We start from the raw sequence: 26,642 nt of genomic DNA on the forward strand, positions 1-26,642 counted from the left end.
TTGGATCTATTTCTCTACTGACTAATCATCAAAAAAAAAAAATTTCAGGACTCATCACTAATACCAAAGCTATAAAATCAGAGATTCCCTTTTGTTCTCCCTCCTACTGAAACTTTTAGAAGTTGGTACACTTGTCACTCACTGATAAAGACAAGACTGATACAGAACTCGCCTCCGCACCCATACACCTACCTTTTAGTGTTTCAATGTCATAGAACGTCGCTGCGAACCTGGTGGACCGATGAGAGGCTGAGCGAGCGTCCACTCCGCTGAGACTTTTGAGCTTCAGCCGGCACTGCCACAGCTTCCAGTCCTCAGCGTGCGTGATGCGCAGCAGTTCTTCCAAACTAGAAGCAGCCCTAATCTGCTCTTCAGACCGTTCTAACATGGATCGAGATGACCGCTTTAAAAAAATACCAGTTCGAAAGCAAGTCATTAGATTTGTCTTGATCACCTTCATTGCTAAGACTTAAAAGTCTAAATAGATCTGAAAAGAAATTAGATTTTTCAGATGTATGTCAGGTAGGAAGTTGAAAATTAGCCCGTGTGTGTGTGTGAGAGGGGCCTGAAGACCAGCACCTAGTGTGGAAGCTCCAGAAGCCCAGCATCTTGCACTTCAAGTCCTGCTCAGACCCTGATAACCTCCCACATGGTCCCAGCCCTTCCCCCAAAGCTCCCAGGAGAATTCTCTCAGGACCAAATGGGTTACCTGACCTGATAACACGGGGCACTAAAACCTTCTCAGACACCCCAAGGGAAGCCCCTCTGCTCTGCCCGGGGCCAGCACATCTAGGGAGGAATTTGAGAATTTTCACCCAGCAAGCCCCTTCACCAGGGCTCCCCATCCTTTGTCCTGGAGGACAAGGAGGAGGAGGTAAAGAAAAAACCAGGAGTCCAAACAAAACTCCGCCTCTCGCCTCTCGGCTGAGCCGATCGCCTGCCCAGCCGGCCCAGGTGTAATCTCCCCAGTCAACCATGTAACCTCGCTTTCCCCCAGCCCAGCCCGAGTGACTGGGCACTCTCTACCTGTTCTTTCCTTTCTGGTGGATGCCCTATCCCTGATAAATCCTTATTACTTCGCTCTCTGTCTCATGCCTGAATTCTTTGTTGCATGAAGACAAGAACCCACGGCTTTTTCTCCGGTGACATGTACACCAAATGTGCAGGAAAAAGGACATCCAGTATTTCTGATTCACATTCTGCCCACTTACAATTGAATCAAAGAATTTACTTATCCCTCCTGGGTTCTCAGAACACTTACAAGGAATACTGCAGGAATTGAATGGTGGACTGCAAAATGTTATGTCCACATCCTGATCCCCAGAACTCGTGAACATGAGAAAAGGATATGTGCAGATGCAATGAAGTTAGGGACCTTGACATGAGATCATCCAGGATAATGCATGGGGACCCTGAATACAATGACAAGTGTTCCTCCAAGAGCCAGGAGAGGAGAAGCCACAGATTCAGAGGAGACAGGTGCAAGGGCTGCAGGGACAAGCCGGGCATCGCCTGGAGCCACCAGAAGCTCGAGGAGGTGAGGAAGGACGGACTCTCTCCAAAAGCCTTTGGAGGGAGCGGGAGCGCAGCCCTGCTGGAACCTTCACTGCAGATTTCTTCCGTTGTTTGAAGCTCCCAGCTTTGAGGTTATTTGTCACAGCAGCCACAGGAAACGACGACAGATGTTTATCATCCTACCTTGTAGCCAATGACAACTGTTTCATCGCCATTCTTTGAGAAACAGATTCACAAAGGCTTGTGGACCTTATCCCACAGTCACACGACAAAGATCTTGAGACCTTGGTAAACTTGAATTTCTGCTGACTTCGCATGCTCTTTTTTTATTTCTTTTAAAACCTGTTTACTGTTTCAAAAACATGACCTTTTTTCTGATAAAATACGGTTCTGGAGTTTATGCTGAAATTTTCTCTCCACATGGTTGTATAAAGTATCTTGGCTGATACAATGCAACTGTACTGAGTGGATTTGTGAGGGGGAAAGAAAGCTCCATCAAGAGAAGATTTTCAGTATGTAGCCTCTTGATCACAACTGGGGCCTGATTATGTAAACAACAACACATGCCTAAACAGTGAGTTACTATGAAGTCTTCAAAACCAGTGAGGTGGGGCACATGTGTGGACAAGAGGTTAGGTTCCCACTTGTAATGCCTGCATCTCATATTGGAGTGCCTGGATTTGAGACCCAGTTCCACTCCCGATTCGATTCCAGTTTCCAGCCAATGCATACCCTGGGGATGGGAGGCAGCAGGTGACAGCTCTAGTAGCTGGGTCCCTGCTACCCATGTGGGAGATTTGAATTGAGTTCTGGGCTCCTGGCTTCAGCCTGTCTACCCCAGCTGCTGTGGGCATTTGGAGAATGAACCAGCAGATGGGAATGCTCATTAGCTCACGCTCCCTCTCAAATAACAAAAATGTTGTAGAGGTACATCTGAACAGCATGACATGAGCTCGTCCCTAGAATGTGCTGGAAGCAGTAAGGTGATCTGTTTGTGGCTAAGACCTGGGATATTCTCTCTCTGAGCCTGGAGCTCCTGGGCTTTTGTTTTCCTGGGCTGTTGGGATTTGCAGGTTGAGTGCATGTTTGGAGCTGGAGTGAGAGGAGATGGAGGGCCAGTGTGGTTGCAGAGTGGTGCTGAGAGAGGAAGGGGGGGAGAGGGATGTGAATGTCAGCTGCCTGCTACAGGGGGAGTACAGTAGAGCAAAAAGAGATGAACAAGTGGGACTTGCAGAGTCCCGTGATGTACATCATCCTCAGTGACCCCCCACCAGCTGTGGTTACAATGCGCATCGTTCATCAGCATTCATGGAGTAGGGACTTCTGCCCATGTTTTTCTAATGGATACTGAAGAGTTGTTCCAAAGTGCGTGCTCAGAAGAGCAAGTGTGGTCCAAGTCGTGTGTGATTCACTAATGACATGGTCTCTTTTAAATCACACATGAAAATAAACAATGGTTACTCTTCAGAGGTCATCAAACTATAGACTCCCGACCTGATTCAATCTGCCCCCTGCCTGATTTTGTATATAAAGTTGTACTGGAACACAGAAATGGTCATTTGTTTATAAATTATCCATTCCTTACATATGGCTGCTTTCAAGGTACAAGGGCAGAACTGACAAGTTGAAAGAGGCATCTTCACAATGGTTTCAATCTGAGGCCGCCTGTCTTTTTTCTCATTTCTTCAACATTCTCATCCATTATGTTTAATGACTACTTATAATACTGTCTCTACTCTTCTTGAAGTACTTACCAGACATATGTTGGAGCCTTTTACAGGTATATCAATTGGTTTATTTTCTCAATTGCCAATTTTCCAACTGTGTAGTCCAAGTTTATTTGGTTAAGTTTTTAATTTAAATAATCATATTTATAATCAAATATTTCTACCTTACTCCTCTTCGTATGTGCTTTTCTGCTTCGTTTCTGTATGTTTTTCTTAATTTATCATTCTTGTTTTATTAATACTATTCCTTTCTTGGTGTCTTTCAGGACCCTAAATATGCTTATTTTAAGTATTTTCCCAAGTTATTTTTAACCTCGCACATGTGATTTCTATGCTAATTATTTATTTTTAACATTTTTCTTAGTAATAATTATCTCTGTGCTTTGAAATTTTATTGAGTAGCTTCATCTTCATTGGGAGACAAAGTTTCCTTTCTCACTGTTCTTATCATTTGGAAATCTTGTAGTTGCAATCTCCCAACTCCATAGGCCCTGAATCCACAATGTTGTTGAATATTTCTGATTCACACATTGCTTAACTCAAGTCCTAGTGGCAAGGAAGCATCCACTTCCTTCTTTGCCTCTAGTTCAGCAGTGTCGTGGAAGGTCTAAGTGCAGTCAGCAATCAGCAGTGACCCCTCCTTCCTCTTTCATGGATCTGATGCGATGCACTCATGGAGCCCATTCCTACTGGAGCTGCGTGCTTCATGGCATCTGCCTTCCAGCCCGAGATGTGCCAGTCTCACAGCTTCAGCAGCTTCGTGTGTTTAGTGTCATCTCTGCACATGGTTAGCATCTGCACGTTTCCCATCATGTGATCAAGTTTATATTCTATAGACTATAAACTATCTCCAAACATGAATCTATAAGGTTATCTCGCTTGAACGTCCCAAGTGTGTATGTGTGTGTGTGTGTGTGTGTGCGCGTGTGTGTGTGTAATAAAGGCAGGGGAACCATGTATGTGTTTATAAATTGAGGGAAAGAGCCAACAGAGAGGAAGAAAGTGAAAGCATGTGTAGGAGAGAGAGAGCAGGGACCCAGTGAGGTTGGTTTGACGTGAATTCCGGAGATAAGTGGGGACAGGATGAGTAGATGAGAGGGTGACCCTCTGAGACAGAAGGGATATAGGGATTAATGCGGGTTTGTGGAATTGGCACAGCTTCTTCATCTAACAACTCTGGGGATGAAACAGAGGCTCATTTGCCACTAGTCTCTCTTTTTCTAATTATTCATTCTGTCTTCTAGTTAAACAGTATAACTACTACTGCATGTCCGGAATAGTCTTCAAAAGAAAATTTTCTGACAACACTGCTTCCACCTGAAAATAATGAAAGCAACCAACAGCTTTTAATAGGTTTTTAAAATTGGACTATATTGAAAGGATTTTTACTTATACAGGTGAATTTCATCCAATATACAGACATATATATTTCTCATAGGTTTCAATTCTATCACAGAAGTATTTTTAAGCTAGCCAAACTTGAGAACTCAAGAGAAAATATTAAAACTCTAGGTTGAATTAATGTCATTGAATGGCTCATGTGACTTGCCTTATCATGAGAAGTGTTTCCCCAACTACTCAGAATTATTTAAGCATATTTTAGGGGCTGACACTGTGGCACAGTGGGTTTAGCTGTCATCTGCAGCACTGGCATCCCGTATGGGCACTGGTTCGAGTCCCAGCTGCTCTGTTTCCGATCCAGCTCCCTGCTAATATGCCTTAGGAAGCAGTGGAGGATGGCCCAAGTGCTTGGGCCCCTGCAGCCACGTGGGAGACCTGGGAGAAGCTCCTGAGTCCTGGCTTTAGCCTGGCCCATCCCTGGCTGTTGCAGCCATTTGCGATTTGGGGAGTGAACCAATGTATGGAAGATCTCTCTCTCTGTAATTCTGACAAATCGATCAATCTTCAAAAAATAGCCATCTTGTTAAAAAAAACATACTTTAAGTTTCTTAATTTAAAATCTAGTTTGAAATAACTTAGAAATTAAAGTCATTTCACTATTATAAGCAGAAGTATAATTAATTCATTGGGGGCATCCATTTTCCAATATGCTTTCTGCACTGGTTGATTGTGTAATCAATTTTGTTATCTGCTCAGGCAAGCCAAAAGCAAACATTAAAAAGTGTTAATATAGTACCAAATACACACTTAAACCATTGATTTCAATTGTTTTAGCTATTATAAGTAGGTCATAATTTCTTCCTATTTTGTAACGGAAGTGCTAATCAAAACTAAAACAACTAAAAAGCAATCAGCAAGAGAAAGGAAATGAAATGGGGTTACCAGATCTCTGCTTTTTATTACAGAAGCAGCCTTTCTTTCCTTCTTTTTTCTTTTGGTTATTAATCTAAGACTGCTAGCAATTTTATTCCTAAATAATAAACCATTCTCTGATTTCTTGGCTGCCACAAGCCAGTTTCTACAATGTGAGGCTTAGTCTCTGGAATTGTAATTTATAACCTGAAGGACAGTCATTTCTCCTGCTATTAATTTCTAAGTTCACATGGCATTCTTCCCTGAGGATGCATGAGCAGCTCCATAGCTCAGACATAGGCACTGATCTAGGTCATGTGTGACCAAGACGGCAGGTAAGATGCTTTGAAAGGTATGACAGTGGGATTTCTAAGAGAAATTTGGAAGTGTCCATATTGTGCAGAAGTCAAAGGTCTTTGCTATTACTAATTTGAGCTCTTAATTTCCAACCTCTCAAAAAATATTTAGCCAAGTAATACATTCAAAGAGTGAACAAAGGCATGATTTGGTAAAATCAAGGAGACTCACTAAAAACAAAAAAAGCAGGAGGTTCACTTTGGTAGGCACAGCATAGGTTTAGGAGCAACAAGACTGGCAAAATAAGATTAGAAAGTGGGCTTGATGAAATGAGATACCACTTGACATCCAGTAGAATGTCTGTAATCAAAAAGACTGACAATACCAAGTGTTCCCAGGGGCGAGGTGCATGGGATCTACTGCTGATGAGATTGGAAAATATTACCACCAGTTGGAAAAGAGTTCAACAGTTGTTTAAAACTTAACATAAATTTATCATAAGACCAATCAATCCACTCATGGGCCTCTATCCCTAGGAGATAGAAAGTAGGCTTCCAGGGGTCAGGAATGGGAATGGGGGCTCACTATAAAGGGGCATAAGGGATGTTACATGGACGATGGCTGCACAACCCAGTAAATTTACCAAAAACCATTGCATTACTTAAGACGGGTGAATGGGTAAATTTTATTGTATGGAAACTGTATATCAATATAACTGTTTACTATAAAGAAGAGGAAGGATGCTGGAAGGCCAGGCTACTTGTACCCAATACGAGAAGCAATGGAAAATGTAGAATTGAACAATGGATTACTGAACATCTGTTTCATTGGTGTACTCTTTTGTTCATTTCTTTTGGCTTTGGCCTTGGTCCATGTTGTTCCCTCTGCTTGGAGTTCCCTCTGCTCTTTGTCTAGCTAAAGCTTTCTTCAATTTGACGTTATCTTCTCAGGGAAACCACTCTACAACTACCACCCCTGTCTAGGGCAGTCCTGTCACCTGGATTCCTAACATCCCATCTGTCCCTTTCCTCGCACTTACCACTACTGACACTAGTGAATTATTTGTGTCATTACCTGCTTTGTGTTTGTCTTCCCCACTGGGTTGTAAAAGCCTCTTAAGCAGTTACAGTATCTTATTCACATAGCAATAGCAAGAGCTGAATAAATAGTTATTAAATATATAAACAAAGTGATTCATCCAAAGCTTTAGAAAATTCTTCCCTGAGATTCTTCATTTATTGAAACTACATCACTTATCTTTTACATATCTTTCTCTAGATGTCCTTCCACATGCAGAACAAATGCCATCACTTCCTTAACACGTTCGTATTTCCCTTACTAGAGTAGGTCTCCTTGAGGGTAGAATGCCAATCGGATTCATCTCTTTCACACAATAAGCCTCCAAATATATCTGATGAAAAAATTTGTAATAGGGGCCGGCGCCATGGCTCACTTGGTTAATCCTCCGCCTGTGGTGCCAGCATCCCATGTGGGCACTGATTGCTCCTCTTCCAGTCCAGCTCTCTGCTGTGGCCCGGGAGTACAGTGGAGGATGGCCCAAGTGCTTGGGCCCTGCACCTGCACGGGAGACCAGGAGGAAGCACCTGGTTCCTGGCTTCAGATCGGCACAGTGCACTGGCCGTGGCGGCCATTTGGGGGTGAACCAATAGAAGGAGAACCTTTCTCTGTCTCTCTTTCTCACTGTCTAACTCTACCTGTTAAATTAAAAAAAGAAAAAAGAAAAAATTTGTAATAAACACAAACATACATTTGACAGTGATTTGGTCTAGGTTTGTGTGGTCTGCTTAATCTTTTGTAAAGAGTACAATGCTTCCCAAAACTTAATGTAGATACTGAAGACTTGAGAGCTGGCTAAAGCGCAGATTTCCATGCAGTAGGTTTGGGGTGACATCTGGAATGCGTCATTTCTGACAAGTTCCCAGGCGATGACCATACTGTAGGTTGGCTGACTGCACTTGCAGCAGAGGTTCTCAACCTTGGTTTCACCTCCATTCTACTTGGGAAGAAGCTTCAAGGAAATACTGATTCTTGAATCCCATCCTCAGAGATTTGCATTCCACAAATGTGGGTCACAGCTTTGTCAGCAGGATTTGTTAGCACTGGAGCTAGGTGAGGGGTGTGCAGGAAGCCTCTGTGCTGTCTTTGCAACTTTTCTGTAACTTTAAAATTAATTCTAAGTAAAAAGATTAGAAAATAACCTCAAACAATTTTAATGAGAACCACTCATTTGGGGCATAAATCTGATTTTTAAAACCTGGGTTAGTGCCTGAGCATTGGACAAGTCTACCACTCATCAGTGGGGAATAAATGGCCCAGTCATGCTGGCAAATAAGTCTTATTCTTTAAATTCCTTTGAGTTGTACCTTGGGTTCAAGATATTTACATGAGTATCTTCTGAACTGGATTTTTAAAGCCTTTTCCTAGCTCAAGTCACATGATTGCTGGCCTGTTCCCAACCTGAACGACTTTTTCAAGATTGAAGAATGATGATACAGCGTCATTGGCTGCACAGCATGGGGTTTACCACCTTATATAGAACTATCCTAAATGACAGGCTAAATTGCCTCCCAAATTTCCATAAAGCCCAAGCAGCTTATTTCTCAAAATAAAATAAAAAACAATAGGTACCACTTTAATGTGCTGGAATTCAAGAGAGAAGTATAAATCATAATCCTCTCAAAAGTCCGTCCTGGAAAGTATTTGAAAGAAAGCATAAATGAGAACATAAACATGGATACCAAGTGGAAGGAGCTTGGCTTAGCTTGGGAGTACATTCCCTGTTCTAGATATGGAAAAGGAGATCAACTTTGCTAAATTCCCCACTGGGACCTGGTTCTCACACTATGCATCCAAGCTTTTCTTTTTTTTTTAAAATAAAACAAAAAGCCATTGATGCAGGGTTGGCACTTGACCTAGTGGTTAGCACACCAGTTAAGATACTGCAGCCCACATGGGAGTACCCGGGTTCCATCCCTAGCTCCTGACTGCAGCCTCCTGCTAATACTGACCCTGGGAGGCAGCAGTGGTGGCACAAGTAGTTGGGTTCCTGGCACCCACGTGGGAGACCTGGATTGAGTTCCCAGCTACTGGATTAAGCCCTGGCCCAGCCTTGGCCATTGCAAGCATTTAGGGAGGGAGCCAGCAGATGGGTGCTTTCTCTCTCTCTCTCTCTTCCTCCCTGAGTGCCTCTCAAATAAAGCAATTTTAAGAAACCACTGATACTGTTTTCTTTGTCAAATTGTGTTGGAACTATGTCTTCAGGGGGTTTCGTGATAAGGAGGGCTAGTGAATAAAATTTTATATTTGCAATAGGCAGGAGGCTTGAGGTGACTTACAGAGGGAATATATTTCACACAGCTTTCCCTAGATTTGCATAGCAATTTAGAAGAGTTGCCTATGGTCCCTGTTCTCTTATTACTCAGCCCTGTGCAGTGGGTTGGGGTAGTGGGGGATGAGGTTACAATACAAGCAGTTCAGTGTGCCCATGACCTCTTAGAAACTTCTGTTTCGCTGAAAGAACAGTTTTTGCATTTCATCTTTAACTTGATGGCTAAGGTTTAGCAGAAACCACCAAATTTCCCTGTTTTGGGGTCCAAGTTGCACTGTCATGCTCTGCTTTCAGCTGTCTGCCACAGATGTTCTCCCTCCCCATCTGTCAAGGAATCTTCCAGGGTCATGCTGGACTTGTAGGCTAAGTTGATGTTTTGTGACTTTGCCTCCCATAACTCTCAAGTGGAAACAATATCCTCCAAAAGGAAGTTTTGCCTAATATCATAAACCACTCTACTGTCTGGACAAACAGCTTATTGGAAAAGAGACAGCCTGGATTCAAATGGTCCAAAACCACCTTTAAATGTGCTGGTAGTTTCTTATAAACATATGCTCACAATACGATACAGCAGTCCTACTCCCGGGAACTTCCCTTGATAAATTAAGTCCTATGCTCCCACAAAAATATGTACATGAATGTTTATGGTAGCTTTATTCATAACAGCCAAAAATCTGGGAACGACCCATTTGTCATCCAATGGGTAAACGGTTAAGCAATCCCTGGAATACTACTCAGCAAAAAAAAAAAAAAAAAAAAAGGAATGAACCTCAGGTACATGCAGCTACTTGGATGGATTTCAAAGGCATTTTGAGTGAAAGAAGCCAATCTCATCAAGCTACGGACTGTATGACTCCATTTATATGACATTCTCAAAAACCCACAACGATAATGGCAGAGAACAGAGAATAGAGGTTGGGAGGAGGGTCTGACTTCAAAAGGGTGGCAGAAGAGCATGTGGGGAGCGATGAGAGAGTTTTGTGTCCTGACTGTGATTGTGGCTACTGAAATCTATACATGTATTAAACATGAAAATCGCAAAACCCACAATTTTTCCAGAGTAAATTAAGGACAAAATATTACTTTCTCCTTTTAAAAAAAACACTTCTAGGAGTTGTTTTCAGAAGAAACACTACTTTTAAAGTATCTGCTCAGGTTTCACATACATCTCCACAGGTGCATAAAGAAAAAAACGAAGCCACTTCTTAGGCGTCTGTGTTTTGTCGTTAGGGTCTGGCCTCACGCAGCACAGATGATGCCTGATGGCATGGGGCATCCCAACTGAACATTGTTGCTGTGCCTAACACTGCTGTGACTGCTCAGGTGGAACCTGCCAATGGCCTGGTCCAGAAACCTGGCTGTTTGGGAGTGTGGTGGGGTTGTCCTTCGTCTCGGGACCTCATGCTACTGATGGCTCTGTGGTTCTTTCCTTTGAATGTATTGATGAGAAATCCAGCAGTGTTTGATGAGACTTAGAGGGAAACTGCAGGAAAAGTATGCATGTGGGCACATTTGTGTTGAGTGTGGCTGTCCGGGTGTTTTAAGGAGATATGAGGGAACCAAGAAGGCAGAGATCTCCTTGTCCTCCGGTTTGATGAGGTTGTTGATGATTTTCTCTCCAGCCAAATCATCCTGCATTTGGAGAAATGTCTATGTCCCCCTTTGCATGTTTTAAATCTGTGCTCTACTCAAATGCCTGAGTTTCCACTCGGCGTAGCTGTGTTTAGGAAATGTGGGAACAGATGGGTGTGAGATGGGCTTGAGTGATAAGACAGCTCCAGGCCCTCTAAAAGTATGCTCTGCATTTCAGGCATAGAAAGCCAAGACACTGTGGCAAAAAAAGCAAGCCTACATGAAGGATGTCCGTGAGTGAGTGAGAAGCGCCCATCAAAGAAGGAGGTACTTTTCTCTGAAGGGAGGAGAGAACTTCCACTTTGCTCATGGCCTTGTCTAAAATTCTAACAGAGATTGTAGATTCAGAAGGCTTCCATAGCCTTGGCAGCGCATGTCAAGAGCCTTGGGTGATCACTGACGTCATACAAAAGAGTGCTAATTGTTAAATTAATAGTAAGAGTCACTGCACTAACTCCCCATGCGGGACCTCTGTCCTCAGAGTTGTATTATGAGAGTTAACAGTGAAACTTGTTCTCAAAGATCTATTTCGTTTCAGTGTACTCAGTGGAGGATATTCTTATGTCTCATAGTTATAGTTATGTTTAAGTGTCTAACTCCATTGCTTGTTTTCTTAGGTGCTTCCTTAATTAACAATAAAAGAAAGTAAGTCCTTGTGAACAAGTTTTAATGTAGTAAGTGGAGGATATTCTTATGTCTCATAAGTTATAGTTATGTCTAAGTGCTCACAAAAGATGTATCATTCTTGGGTAATTCTTTAAAGTTAAGTTTCTAAAAAAAAAGTGAAATTAACTCTGAGATGCAAAGACTTTGAATAGCCCTTGTTTGAACTGTTGAAGAACAGTTCTTTTTTCCATGCAAACTGTTTAACTCTTTACTTAGTATAGAGTTGGTCTTCTGTGTATAAAGTTAATTGAAAATGTATCTTAGTGGAGAATGGGACTGGCAATGGGAGAGGGAGGAGAAGGAGGGGTGGGAGGGCGGGTATGGTGGGAAGAATCACTATATTCCTAAAGTTGTACTTATGAGATGCATGAAGTCTGTATTCCTTGAATAAAAGGTTTCTTTGGGAAAAAAATTAAAAGTATGCTCTGAATAACAAGAGAATATGTCCATTACAGCCTTGCTATTACTGATCTAAAAAATCACCAGCCTAATGTCTTTACAGTGACTCAGTTATTGTTCAAAGCAATTTCATTCTGATTCCCTCTAAGGGAGCAGTAGAATTCCTCTTCGTTCTGATCTTGGGTCATGTGATATGTTTGGACCAATGTGGCCTTACAGGACATGATGCAAGCAGAGATCTGATTGCATGGTTCTCCTACGATTCCACCATCACTGCTGGCATGTGCTCCAGTAGCCCAGTGAGGCAAGGAGGAGAAGAGACATGTGGGGTAGAGCCTCACTCAACCTGTGGCTTGAGCCTTGATGCTGACTCCCAGCTGAGCCACAGAGACCTAAGAATTGATGATTGTTATTTAAGTCACTGAAATTTGGACTGGTTTGTTACATGGCACTATTGTGGCAACAGGCAACTGCTACAGCCCCATTTCAACCAGAGTAGCATAAGCCACTCAGGGAAGAGGATTTTTATGTAAAACTTTACTGTCAGCCCTGCTGTGCTACTAGCAGTCAGCCCAGTACCCCCTTTCACGGCTCTTCCTAAAGATCTAGTGGCCCCACATCAACATCCACTCATCTCTTTCTCCTCTGCCTTTACCATTGTCCTCCGCACTGTCGAAATGCCCAGTGATCCTGTCTTGTGACAATGTATGGATGAACCAAGCACATCACTGTCAAGCTTGCTTTTACTTTTTCATCCTACTCTGTTCTTTTGTGCAGTCTCTTGGGAAGAATCCAGGGTACTCATTCAATCAGAATTACACGCTTCTGAGTTTTCTCCACAACAGAGCAGCATTTTCTCTCTAGAAATGATTTGAGCCAAATTTAGGTTTCAGGAAAGCAATGCTTATCTCCAATATGCAGTGAATGACAAAAAGAAACTCATTATAAAAATTTACGTTATTACTTAAAGTTTCGGGCATTAAAAATATCCTTCCCACAGGCCAAACTGAACTCCCTGGCTGTTGGTAACACACGCACATAACTAAGACATCTTTATTTTATAGAAACATCATTTCCACTCACGTGCCTGGCACGAATGCCCAGTGTACGAAGTGTACAGCTTTCCTGTGCCCAGGGAGGAGCCTCCTGAACAGCAGAAGTAAAGCTGGCTTCCTGCAGCACACTTTGCCCGACTATCCAGTCATGGTGGGTTCACATCCCCACTAAAGGTGCTCTGAGTACGGACGCTGATTTCTTAAAGCAAGCATAGGTCTCCACACATTAAAGGAGCACGATGGAAACCAGTGGATTTTCTTCTTTCTACTCTGTCTCATCTGCCCCTGCCAAGCTATTTTATTACAGTTCATTCTCCAGCATTGCTGTAAGGCTGGGAATGTTTTGACATTGTAGTCAAAGGAATGCTCAGAAGCATTTAAGTAATCAAAGTTGTACATGATAGTCATTAATACTATTCACCAAATATTGCCAGTTTTCCATCTTCCGAGTGCATGTTAGGACTGCACATCCTGGCCCCTTGTGATATAGGAATGGGCCAAGGGGGCTGTGGCTGGAAGTGATTTGTGTAACTTCTAGGCCAGAGCATTTAACTGCCTATGTGAGACTCTCCCTCCTTCTGTCAGAGTGATTTACAGCGTTCAAGCTATAGATGCTCAAACCAGCTTCCTCTTGATGGTCCTATGATGCGAGCAACAAAGAAACCTCTGTGGTTTTTGAGCCCCTGAGATCTGTTATTGCAGCATGTCCTAGCCTAGCCTGACTAATGACGTATCTGACTAATTCACTATGTCTTCACAATTCACCTAGCATAAGATAAAAACATATGGAGCAAATCTTAGGTTCTCAGGAATGAAGTAAAGCATCAGGGTGTCCAAGTTGATCCAGACTTGCTGTGCAGCCACATGCTATTCTGTTCATCTTTTTTTCTGTGAGCACCAGGCTGGAAAGATGGGCTAAAGTGACTTCCTTCTGTAACTCTGGCTCCTATACATACATGAACACCTTACAGGATGGCTTGTGGCTGAAAGGACACTCCAGGACTCTGATACATCTGCTCAAATCCCATCCTACGCCCACAGGAAAACAGCACATGGTGAATACACTGCCTTAGAAAAATGCTTCCGAGTTTTTTAGAAATAATGAAAACAGACTGGCCATGATGCAAATAAATGTTGTGGCTACTAAAGCAGTAGTTCATATCCTAGATATCTTAAAATCCTATAAGCCTAGTCCTTCAACAAATATGGCCAGCCCTCTGGATCCATCTGTGGGCTCCTCATCCATGCACTCAACCAGCAGCAAACTGAAAACATACCCCTGCCAAGCTGCATCTATACTGAACATGTGCAGATGCTTCTCTTGCAATTATTCTCCAAACCATATAGCATAACAACAATTTGCATGATATTTACATGGTACTAGATATTATAAGTAATCAAGAGATGATTTGAAGTATGGGAGGATGTGCACAAGTTATATGAAAATATGACACCACTTTACACAAGGGACTTTTTAATCCATGGATTTGGGTATCTGCAGTGAGTCTTGGAACCAATCTCTCATGGATCACATAGGACAAATGCACTGTTTTAGTAACCACTCTGTTACAGGCTTGGCCCTAGGTGACAGGAACACTGCCGTAAGCAAGACAATCTCAAGTTCCTCTTCTCAATAAGCTATCATTCTAGTGGGTGGTGACAAGTAATAAACCAATACACAAGCAAATAAAAATGTCTGGCACCAATGCAACCATAGATAAGGTAAGCAGTGTAATGACATATAACATGGCTCACAAACTATGACTGGTGGCCCAAACCCAGCCTGCAGCCTGTTTTGGTATGGTCTCTGAGTTAAGAAGGATCTTTTAGTTTTAAATGGCTGAAACAAAAGACTTCATGATGCATGACAATTACATAAAACTCAAATTTCAGTGTCCATAAAATTTCGTGGGAGCACAGCCATACTTGACATGATATGCCCTGGCTACCTCTTTGACCTCCATGATTGCACTTCTGGCCTCTACTTACAAACCCCCTCCAGCCACACTGCTCCCCAAGCTAACAGTCAAACACCCCAGCCAAATTCCTGCCCCACCACAGCCAATGCACTGACGGTGGCCTCTGCCTCCCTCAATTCCTTCAGGGCCTTGCACTAATACGACCAAATCAGAGGTCTCCCCTACCCACCAGGCAGCATTTCCTCCCCCTACAGGAATTTCTTCATCTTGCACATGTTTCAGATTTGCATACTGTCCACCTCCACCTGTCACATATGGAGTACAAGTTCCAAGGGAATGAAACATCGTCTTATTTCCTGTTGCATTCCTAGCCCCTAGATCAGTGCCTAGATATTCTAGGTGCTCAAAAAACACTCCTTGGGGGAAAAAATGAATGAATGGTTGGACATCGGAAAACTAATGAGAGATAAAGGAGATTATGTACACACTAGGACATCACAGCCAGCCCAGGCTTTCGACACATTGGGGTCTGAGGTATCTTTATTTTATAATGCCCTAATGTCTTGGTAAGATTGTAACAACTAGAGGTAAGGGAGAGAGAAAAGTGGACTCACCACCATAAAAGCAACAAGAGGTGATATTTAACCTCATCTCAATCACATTCCCAATTATATACAGTTCCCACCCACTCTGTTCATCTCACATTGTAGGAAAAAGTGCTCAGAGCAAATGTGCCTGAAAATGTGCTCAGAAACAGTTTTGCTGTCATTTGTGTCCCTTTGTTCTCTCGCACCTCTATCCAATGTGGTAATAAATGTGTTTGGGAGTGCGAGATCATACTCCCTCCAGTACTACATGGAATCATCTGTGTGTACAAACACTATACTCTTATTCCAAAAATCATCTTTGTAAGGGCTCAATAGTAAAGACTCATGCACAGGTTTGAATCTGGATTTTAAATAAAAAAATTAGTCATACAAGAACTACTGTATTCAAGATGTAAGATACAGGGGGCTCCGTTGCATCCTGGGTACCATTAATATGTCACAGTGACATGAAAGCTCCAAGCACCAGCCATACTCATAAATGAATAACTAGCTTAGGCCAGGTGTGTGTATCAAAGCATAGCATTCAACAAATTTAACTACAAGGTCAAGATGAAGAGGAACTTTTGGAAAACATTCTGATATCCCTTGTGCCGAGGACTGTGCCTGGTGAAAGCAGAGAGGAGACAACCTGGGGACAGAATTAGCATCACCATCCATTCTGGAAAAGAGGTGGTTAGAAGTGGGGAAGGTACGGAGGAACATACGCTCACGGGCTTTCTACTGTAGAGCATCATGAAACTGCAGCATTTTTATCTCAAAAAAAAATAATATTCAAATGCCAGTGTCTTGAACCATTACCATCTCACACTAAACTGCAATTTAATAACAAAACCATTAATAAACATATTTCTATAACCAATATGATATACCTCATTATCTCTCACCAGCTAGTCACATCTAGGCCAAAACTTCTGCTTAATTATAGGCAACCCTTTCCTTACTATCAGAAATAAGTTAAATTAGCTGGAGGCTAGGTGGATATAATCTCAGTATACACAGGTTCATTTTTGGAAGGAAATTCTGACATGTAAGAAAAGAACTTGGTAGCAGTAGTATGAGGAAGCATACAACGCTACATCTGCCTTGCACAATGTTTGCTGTCACATGGGAATCCAATTGCTTTCTTCATTGCCCAATTAAACAAATTTATGTTAACAATAAATTTAAAACTTCACTGTACCCAGGATACCTAACAAATATTTGGTGTTTGTGCACTTTAAAAGAGCTGAACCGCTAAAGAATATTACTTATTTCCAACAATTCTTAGTCTCATCTCTTGTACCACGAAATAAACGGATGCTTTAAAGTAGAATGGAATCGCTTCTCGGGGTTTTGGCTAAGCTCAAGTGTAAAGCAGGATGGAAATACTTTAAAACTCAGTGAGGCCAGCATATCCAAAGGATTTCTGTTGTGTGGATTTAATCAAAGCCTTGACAGCCTAAAAAGTCTTACCTGCTTGAAGCAGGTCACACTTCCTTCTCCTGCTACCTATGCTCAAAATGGGATTCCCCCTTTACCTACCGTGCGGCACTGAGATCCAACGATAAGGCTGGTCACAGGAAAGTGGAGCTCAAGATTGGGGTTTCTCCCACGTATGTTTGGCATTTGAAATATTAGGAAGATGCAGACTGGTAGACAAGATGACTCTACCCATAACACCAGTGTCATCCAACTTTTGATCTTACTGTCAATCCCTACCCTCACCCCCAGACTAATACCAAGTAGGAGCCTTTTCAGCCCTCTTGTCCCCCTGTGAAATCTTAGTACAGATATTCTACATATCCTTTTATCAGTGTATATCTGTGCTTTCCAGACCGAGAGTAAGGCTTTTTCACCTTTCCAAAGTCAATTTTCCCCTGTTGGGGGCACTATCACCCCTGCTGAAAACGCACGACCTAAAACAGCTACAATAACTCAAGCCCACATTTGATGGTCTATTCACAGCCAGAAATTCCTAAAGCAAAGATTTAACCATTCAGTCAAAACGGTTACATCTGAATCATCTTCAAAATACAAAGCTTAAAAATACATAACCTATGCAACACATAAAATTGGGTGAAACATTGTACTAGCTGTCATAATGCCCAGTTAATTTGTTTTTATATTGATTGGGCTCTACTTAATGCTTGTTTATAGAACCGAAGATCTGATTACTATTGCATTTTACACATTTCAAGGAGCAAAAAATAAAAAATAAAACAAAACCACCTCTGAGAAAATGTTCTGAATGGTAGCAATTGGTAATTTGCAAAACCAAATAGAAACCATCTGTTGAAGTCACTGGAATTTTCAGTTTTATAGAATAAAATGAACTAACCTTTGTTGCTCACAAATGACCTGAAACTAAATGGCCCACAAAGTTACATGTGTCATAAAAACACACCAGTGCTTCACTAGGAAACCACTGTCATCCACATACAGAGATGAAAAAAGATTGTATTAGAACTCCAAAAAACCTCAAACACCCCCAAAACAAGCATTTTCACATAATCACGCCAAAAGTTTAGTAAGCCTTAGAAACAGAACAGTCACCAACAAATGCAGGCTATATCCTGTCCATTACTAAGGGTGTTCTTCACTTTTACATTTTTTCAGAAACAATGAGGGCAAAGAAAGCAAGCCCTCTGCATAAGCCAATAAAATGAATCTTCATCACATTAATAATTGAGCTCACCTACCTTCAGAGGTCCATGGTCATTACTGGAACCCTGCACCAGCTGTATGTAAGACATCATGAAAATATTCACCACTGCCCACTCTCTGTACATTTTGAATAGTTTAATATCCACAGGTTACTAAGCAGTTGACATCAAGCAGGCAGAGAAAATTGTTTCAAAAGGCATTCTCCAGAAAGAAAGTTCAAAACCCCAAACTTCACATGGAAAAAACAATCACTTGTGATCAAAATCCAATGAAATGACTTCAATTAGGCAAGGTACTTTTTTTGGCACAACCTGGTTGCAGGGAGATGAAAAAAATTGTAAAATGTTCTCATGCTCCAAAAGTAATCAAGAGGTGGACATGTTTTCCACCTGAAACTAGAAAGCACTCTGAATTCACTTCACATCCAGCAAATTAAAAAAAACAAAACAAACAAAAAAAAAAAAACCAGTCTCTCCACCCTAAGCCTCAGGTTCAAGTTGCTTTACAAGGACGTGGCCACCAAAACTCACAGCCACAGAAAGCTGGAACCCAACTCTGGATTAAAACTTTTTTTTACAACCTTCATGGAAGCTTGCAGAAGCATGTGTCTTAAATCTGCCACAGATCTTGGCAGAAAATTCAGGGAAGTCTTGGCTGTAATCCTGTTGCATCCCTACCAATGGCAGGGCAGTTTTAAAAACTGACTTAAATGCTCAGAACTGCTGTTCCTTTAAAGCAGATAACCTGTAACACGAAACCGCAGCACAGTCTGCACTGCTGTATAGCAACAGCATCGCTTAGCAGGGAACTTCAGATCCTCGCATCTGCTGCCAGTGACATGCAGAAAGCAGTCAAGTACATACAAAAATAACAAAAGTGTCCATTTGCACATGCAAAACGGCAAACAAACACAATTTTTAAAATGTTATTGTTATTTAAAAGGCAGAGAGAGAGAGAGAGAGAGAGAGAGAGAGAGAGAGAGACTCACATCCATTCATTCTCCAAATGCCTGCAATAGCCAGGGATAGGTTAGGCTGAACCCAGAAGCCAGAAGCCAGGAACTGAATGCAGGTCACTCATGGGAGTGGCTGGAAGCTTAGTACGGGAGCCCTCAGCACTGCACCCCAGGGTAATACATATGCAGACAGCTGGAATCAGAAGCCAGAGCCAGGACTCAAACCGAGGCTCTCTGATACGGGATGAGGGCACCCCAAGCAGTGTCTTCACTCTGCCAAGTATCTCCCCTCAAAATTTTTTTAGCAGAAGCTTAGCAATTTAGGTCAAAATGAAGAAGACTGATTTTTAAAGAAGTGATGGTTAGGTTTATTCATGTGTACCAAGAGATGCCCTACACGCGCTGCTACAGAATCCATAATACCACTTTCGTATGCAACTGTTTCCAAGTACCAGTTAAGTCAGCTTTAGAAACTGAATGTCTTGAATGGTTGGAAATTACAAACAGCAAAATCCTAAGAAGCATAAAGACCTTCTCTTGTGTTCTTCACTAGATTCCAATCTTTGATTTCCAGGTCTTGGCCCTTTCAAATCCATTTTTTGCATTTCTGAAATCGAGAATGGCCTGAGAAATCTCTTCATTCGTGTTCATCACAAATGGACCTGTGGCAGAAGGAGACATTTAGAAAGTTCTGAGTGACAATATTTTCTCTACCACTAGAAATGGTGAGTATTTCTATGACCCTTAATTTGAAAAAACACAAGCATATATGAAGAGTAAAAGCCTGTTTTCACAGTATTCGATTTCCCAAGGACTTTAAAATGGATTTGTTGATTTGGATTGTGTATGGTTACAGATAAGGAAGACCAACCTTCAGATAACAAATGCAAGTGCATCCATCTCACCCATCCATTCCAAGTACCATCAGCAACAGTAATTTTTTATTTGAAACATTCTTAGATTCAGTTATATTACAAGCATTTTTATAGTTTTTATTTTTATAGTATTAGCTAATGTCAAGAATTGAACCAGTCTGACACAAAGAATTGGCAGATATTCTAGTTCAGTGTCTAAGCCAATGACCCTCTTGATTTCCCCATCACATTGTTTCATTAGATGCAAAATATCTATCATTGTTTGATTACATATTTGATGTGAAATATCTGTCATTGTTTGATTACATGGGAAATATCTAAAAGCAATCAAGAGTTGAAGTCATTGTGACAAATACTTATCCCAGGATTTTCTGCCTCCAAGTACATACTAGTGCTACTAAATGAGAATTATCTCTATTCACTTTTGAAAAAATAAAAAGAATGATTTAAATATTTTAACAACTTTCAAAGGAGTACTATTCCTAAGAGGGTCATAGTTTTCTCTGAAAGTAAAGACTACAAAGACAGCATTTGCTATGGTTTGTATGTTTTGTCCTTTCCAAAATTTACTGACATCTGAATGCCACTGTGGCAGTGTTGGGTGTGGGACCTTTAAGAGGTGATAGGTACTTAAGAGGGGTTAATGCTGTTCTCCCATGAGTGAGTTCTCACTGTGATGGGGCTGGATTAGTTATGGCAAGAGCAGGTGGTTAGAAAGTGAGTTCTCTCCTTACAACGGAGCTTACTCATAGTGTTTTGCCTCTTCTGCACATGCCCATTGGCCCTCCCACTTTCTGCCGTGAGTCGAACAAGCACGAGGCCTGCTGGCACTAGGCTTTTGGACTTCCCAGCCTCCAGAACTTTAAGCCAAAATAAACCTTTTTTCTTTATAAATTACTCAGAGGCATCTTGTTACAGTAACAGGAAATGGACTAAGATACGATCTAAACAACTTATTTTTTGGTAAAGGTAAAAATGATAATTCAAGCCTCCAGTGAACTACAAAATCTTTTTCAAGTTGAACTATCCTAGGACACAATAAAAAATATCTATTTTTGTTCTTCCCTAGTTCTAAGTCCTACACACGATAGGTACTTAAGAAACGAGTTTTTTTTTAAGAGAAATGAATATAAATATGCCATGCATATGTTTTCCTCTGACAATGGAGAAATAAAACAAAATCCTCCCATTTGTAGATGGAGATATAGGACAAAAATCCCGATACTCTTCCCAATAATAATATATATGTAAAATACATTCAAAGAAACAGAAAATCAACCAAGAAAATTGTGATAATTTGCTGCTTACCATGTTGCACGACTGGTTCTCTTAATGGCTCTCCAGCAATCAAGACAAAATGGCTTCTCTTGGGATCCTAAATTTAACCAAAAAAAAAAAAAAAACAATAAGCATTCACATTTTTAAACATCAAATTGGGAACCACTTGATGTTGACTTGCTAGCCAAATGGATGATATTCTGAATCCTGAATACAAGTCCTCAGAATGTGTGTGCAAGACTCAGTACGAAAGTATTTATTTCTTAAGACATTCGCTAGCAATAGCATTCAAGGATAAGTCCAGGCCACCAAAATATTATTGTTCTCAAATTAAAGGAGAATTTAAATTGAGGTTTTCTTTAACTGGAAACATCTTCATGACAAACTATGTGATTGAACTGGTTTATTATAGGGCTTATGATTTCTCTCTAACAATATGTTAAAAGGAAAATTACTTATGAAAATCCAAAAATAAGATTTTCCTACTTTTGACATTTATTACTATTAGTGTGAAATATGCCCCAGAAATGTTGTACTAAATGGAATCATAAAAACAGAGCATCCGCGGCTGGTGTTTTCGCACAGCAGGTTATGTTGCCTCCTGCAAAACCAATATCCCATGTGGGTTCTGGTTTGAGACCCAGCTGCTCCACTTCCAAAAATCCAGCTCCCTGATAATGTACCTGGGGAAGCAGCAGCAGATGGCTCAAGTACTTGGGCCCTGCCACCAATGTAGGAGAAAATTCCTGGTGCCTAGCCCAGCCCTGGCTGCTGCAGCCATTTGGGAGTGAACCAGCAGATAGAAAATCTCTGTCTCTCTCTGTAATTCTGCCTTTCAAATAAATAAATTTTTTAAAAAAACAAACGACAAAACAAAAAACCCAGAGTATCCAAGGGACATCTGCTCAGGTGAATTTCTTTCCAAAAAGAGTCTCAGATTAACATCTCCAGAAGTTTTGGTATAAGAATTAAGGCTAGGGGGCCGGCACTGTGGTGCAGCAGGTTAAAGCCCTGGCCTGGCAGTGTCGGCAACCCATATGGGCACCCGTTTGAGTCCTGGCTACTCCACTTGCAATCCAGCTCTCTGCTATGGCCTGGGAAAGCAGTAGAAGATGGCCCAACCCACATGGGAGACCGGAAGAAGCTCCTGCAACCCACATGGGAGACCTGGAAGAAGCTCCTGGCTCCTGGCTTTGGATCGGCTCAGCTCCAGCTGTTGTAGCCTCTTGGGGAGTGAACCAGCAGATGGAAGACTTCTCTGTGTGTGTGTGTGTGTGTGTGTGTGTGTGTCTACCTCTCTGTAACTCTGTCAAATAAATAAAATAAATCTTAAAAAAAAAAGGCTAGATTTTTCCCTCTGAAACTGGAAAATATTTAATTATAATATACAGGGCTAGTGTGGATACAGAGAAAGATACACTTTCATATATCACTTGGGAGATTTTAAAGAGGTGCAGGCATTGTTTCAAAGAGCAGCTTGACAATAAAACTGAAAATTCCCAATACAACTGACGTCCTGATGCAGTAATGCCAGTTGTAGGAATACAGTGTAAGGGAATACTATGTTTCACATAGTTTCTTTATTGTTGCACTATTTATCACAGCAAAAATTGAAAATAGTTCTCTAATAATGAGGCATTGGTTAAATAATTAGGATATGGAGTAGGTTTTGTAGTGCAGGGGGTAAACTGTCCTTTGTAACACCGGCATGCCATATCAGGGTGCCAGTTCAAGTCCAAGCTACTTTGTTTCCAATATGACTCCCTGCTAATGTGCCTGGAGAAGCAATGGAAGATGGCCCAAGTGTTTGGGCCCCTGCCACCCACATGGGAGACCAGGATGGAGTTCCTGGTTCCTGGCTTTGGCCTGGTCCAGCCGTGGCTGTTGTAGTCAGTGGGGAGTGCACCAGTGGATAGAAGACAACTCTCTCTCTGCCTTTCAAATAAATACATAAGTAAATAGTATGATTGTCATTTTTAGGGAAATCAAGAAATCACATATTGAGAGGTTAGAGGAAAAACATACCAACATATCAGCAATAGCCAGGACTGGGTCAGGTCATAGCCAGGAGCTGGGGACCCAATCCAGGTCTTCCACATGGTTAGCAGGAATCCAATTACTTGCGCCACTGCTGTTGCCTCCCAGGGTCCACCTTAGCAGGTAGACAGAGTCTGGAGCCAGAGCAGGCAGTGAATCCCAAGGCTGTCCAGTATGCGGCAGGGGTATCTTCTCTAGCGTCTTAACCATCAGACTAACCACCTGCCCAACTGCTTCACTTTTAGCATAGATCCTCAATTAGATCTTGTGGTTATGAAATCCATAAGAGATTCAAAGCTAGAAGGCAGGAAAGCACTACTGCATGATAATACAAAAAGCTGACATTTAATACCAATGATGGAAATGAAAAAAATATTTAAAAAGAGGCACAGGAGTTTACAAATCAGTCCAGGAGTCTAGGACCACTTAGTGCAAAGCTAGCAACACCTGAAAACATCACCATACTTTGGAGCTCAGAACAATGACTCATATACATGCTGACGACCCAAGGTTACAAAGAAGTTAAAATATATACAATATAATCTAAGTCCACACGAAAGGGAAAGTTTCTAATTGAATGATTTTTTTCTAAAATGATGTTTGAATGAATAAAATTTTGACAAAAACAAACTCAGTTACCACAAAAAATTTAGGGTTTGGGAGTGGTGAAATTTCAATGTGTAACAAGAAACATTTGACAGAAAAGTATCTCTGAAAAATAAATGATCTAGTAGCAATGATCAGAATTATGAGTCAATGTGAAAGAGGAAGTGATTTAACAGTGTTTTGAGATGTTATTTTATTGGCAGGCAGGGAGACATACTTGAATTCTAGGACCAGGAAGCAAAGTGGCAAGGGCTAGGAGTTAAGAGAGAAGAGAGGCAAGGCGTATGTCATGTGTGAGCTGACACCTCAGAATGCATGTTTCTCAGGGCCGCCGCTGTGGCATAGCAGGTAAAGCCGCCTCCTGTAGTGCCATATGGATGCAGGTTTGAGTCCCGGCTGCTCCTCTTCCAGGCCAGCTCTCTGCTATGGCCTAGGAAAGCAGTAGAAGATGGCCCAAGTGCTTGGACCCCTGCACCCGCTTGGAAGACCTGGAAGAAGCTCCTGGCTCCTGTCTTCGGATCAGCACAGCTCTGGCCATTGAGGCCATCTAAGGAGTGAACCAGTGGATGGAAGACCTCTTTTTTTCTTTCTCTCTCTCTGCCTCTCCTCTCTGTGTAACTATGACTTTCAAGTATAAATAAACTTTTTTTTAAAAAGATTTAAAAAACAATGCATGTTTCTCAACTGAGAAAATTCATCTTTCATGAATGACAAGCATTCTCTATGGTTTACACATTTAGGAATGATAAAATTTTCATAAGAAAGCTTTGCTTCTTTTGGTACTACTCAAATAAAATTATTATCTGGACAGCAGGACAAAAGGACACATGTATTTTGTCAGAACAGAGAAATTATCAAACTGCTGGGAGCTGAGTAGTTTGGTTTTCCATCATTTGAGAAATCTGGAGAATGTTCCAAATGTCCTTTAATGACTATTCTACAAATTTAACCTCTGAGTGGCTCCTTCTTCCCTAACCTAAAGCAGGTATGCTTTGTGCCTTTCTTAATGACTTTCTTTGGTAAAATCTGATAATCCTTCTGTTTCGTAGAGTGCTGATGTGGCTGAATGTCCCAGTTGCTGTTTTCTTGAAAAGTCCTTAGAGTGTCAAATGAAGAAAGTCATGGAAAAACAAAGAGAACAGAGACCTGTTTAAACATGGCTCCTTCTGTGGCTCTAAATCAACGCGTGATTACTACTACTAAAACTCACTACCTTTGGGGGCTCAGACCCTATCTTTTTCTTGGGTGCATATTCTTAGAATTCCCGCTTAGTCTGACTATTCTGGGTTTACTTAAAAATTTACTTTTGAAATTGTTCTTATTATTCTGTAAGTATTATTGTCAAGGTAAGTATTAAGAAGAAAGTCCTATAATTCATGTAACACACTGATAACATGTAAACTATGAATATTAATCAGTTTGAATATAAAGTTTGAGATGGCAATATGACTCTGATAATGAATCTAAAGACATGATTTGCTGCTCCGCACGCGGAGGAGCCGCACCAGACCGGACGCTTGTTGTTCCCCTTTTTTTACAAGTCTTTTCTATAGTAAAGTAAGAATAAGTAAACAGTGAACCCCCAAAGCAAGAATGAGTAGAGAGAAATAAGAACGAAGCAACGAACTTCCCCGCAAACTCTCCAACGCACTCTCCAACCAACCCACACCACCATGCCGTCTCTCTCCTCCTATATAGTCCTCTCCACCAATCCGTGCTCTGCTACCCACACGCTGAGCACGCTGCTCTCCTCCAATCAGGAGCAGCTCCTGCAGCTTGTCAAGTTGGTGAGAGGCAGCTGGGTAGAAGCTGTTTGCTCCTCTCCCAGCGCCATATTGTGGGAGAGCAGATGTATAGAATAAGTCTTAATTCCAGTAACAGTATAGTCCGAGTTGCTCCCAACAATGATTTTACTTCAATAACATTTATTATAGTAATATATTACTTGAAAAAACTATCAGAAAGAAATTAAGCTTTAGCATGACTTAATTTCACACAATTGTTCTTGCTAGACTTCATTATTTATACTTCTTGGGTCAATTGGAAGATAAAGTCATTATCCAAGCTCAGCTTTTTAAAAATTAATGGTTTCTTTTATCATGAGATTTAATCCATAAATAAGCAAAAAGTTGTCTCTAACTTTAGTATGGTGTTTTATTTCTTTCAATGCTTAGATTTAATCATGTTAATACTTAGCATTTTAATGGGTTTCCCATGAATGGCAAAAGTTAAAGAGCACTGTTATTCACAAGTATGTTTTGATGACAACCAATGAGGAGGTGGTTGTCTATCTTGGTAAAAGCAGGTGAATCTGCTAACTCAGCGGTTTCAGACCTTCTCACTAGGACACCAGTAAGAACACAGGTCTAAAGGTGAGGTGGAGTCTTTCACAGCAAACTGATTCCCTCCTGATCATGGAGCCATCAGGGGACCCATCCTCAGGAGGAATTCCAGAGTATCAACTGTGGGTCAAAGCAGCACAGGGAGCCTTAGCCCTTAAGACAGAACCTGTTCTAAGCTGACTAGCACCAGCCCAGGACCAGATAACTGATTTTATCTTCCCACTGACCCAAGCAGTATAAATAATGAAGTCTAGTAAGGACAACTGTGTGAAATTAAGTCATGCTAAAGCTTAATTTCTTTCTGATAGTTCCGATGTCCAGAGGATCCTGGGGTTGATTCTAATCTCCAAGGAACTCTGAAAAAGTCAAGTCTGCTTTGATGCCATTGTTGCGGTTTGGGCTTCCTCCAAGAAGTCAAAGGGTCTGACTTAAACACTATTAAAACTAGCATGAAGCAAGCCCCTTGCCATGGCAGACTCCAAGATA

General features: G+C 41.4%; 2 protein-coding genes across 5 annotated transcripts in view; both read right to left on the bottom strand.

Annotated features, from left to right (window-relative positions):
- VEGFD (vascular endothelial growth factor D) overlaps positions 1-18,240 on the bottom strand; it is a 32,291-nt gene extending 14,051 nt beyond the window's left edge. The window contains exons 1-2 of one of the 2 annotated variants that reach the window (XM_002719824.6): positions 18,099-18,240; positions 193-403 (exon numbers count right to left, since the gene is read on the bottom strand). In XM_002719824.6, the coding sequence (XP_002719870.1) occupies positions 193-403; positions 18,099-18,188 (301 nt within the window). In that variant the 5' untranslated portion in view covers positions 18,189-18,240. Of the gene's footprint in view, positions 1-192; positions 404-1,261; positions 1,624-18,098 lie in introns of those variants that run through there. The other variant, XM_089324802.1, reaches the window with a different exon arrangement.
- PIR (pirin) overlaps positions 18,184-26,642 on the bottom strand; it is an 89,168-nt gene continuing 80,709 nt past the window's right edge. For 2 of the 3 annotated variants that reach the window (XM_089324801.1, XM_089324800.1), the window contains exons 9-10: positions 21,202-21,268; positions 18,184-19,680 (exon numbers count right to left, since the gene is read on the bottom strand). In XM_089324801.1, coding sequence (XP_089180927.1) covers positions 19,568-19,680; positions 21,202-21,268 — 180 coding nt within the window. In that variant the 3' untranslated portion in view covers positions 18,184-19,567. The remainder of the gene's footprint in view (positions 19,681-21,201; positions 21,269-26,642) is intronic. The other variant, XM_002719917.6, reaches the window with a different exon arrangement.

The sequence above is a fragment of the Oryctolagus cuniculus genome, chromosome X, assembly GCF_051225735.1.
Source record: "Oryctolagus cuniculus isolate XC-2025 breed Fujian yellow rabbit chromosome X, ASM5122573v1, whole genome shotgun sequence".
NCBI lineage: Eukaryota > Metazoa > Chordata > Mammalia > Lagomorpha > Leporidae > Oryctolagus > Oryctolagus cuniculus.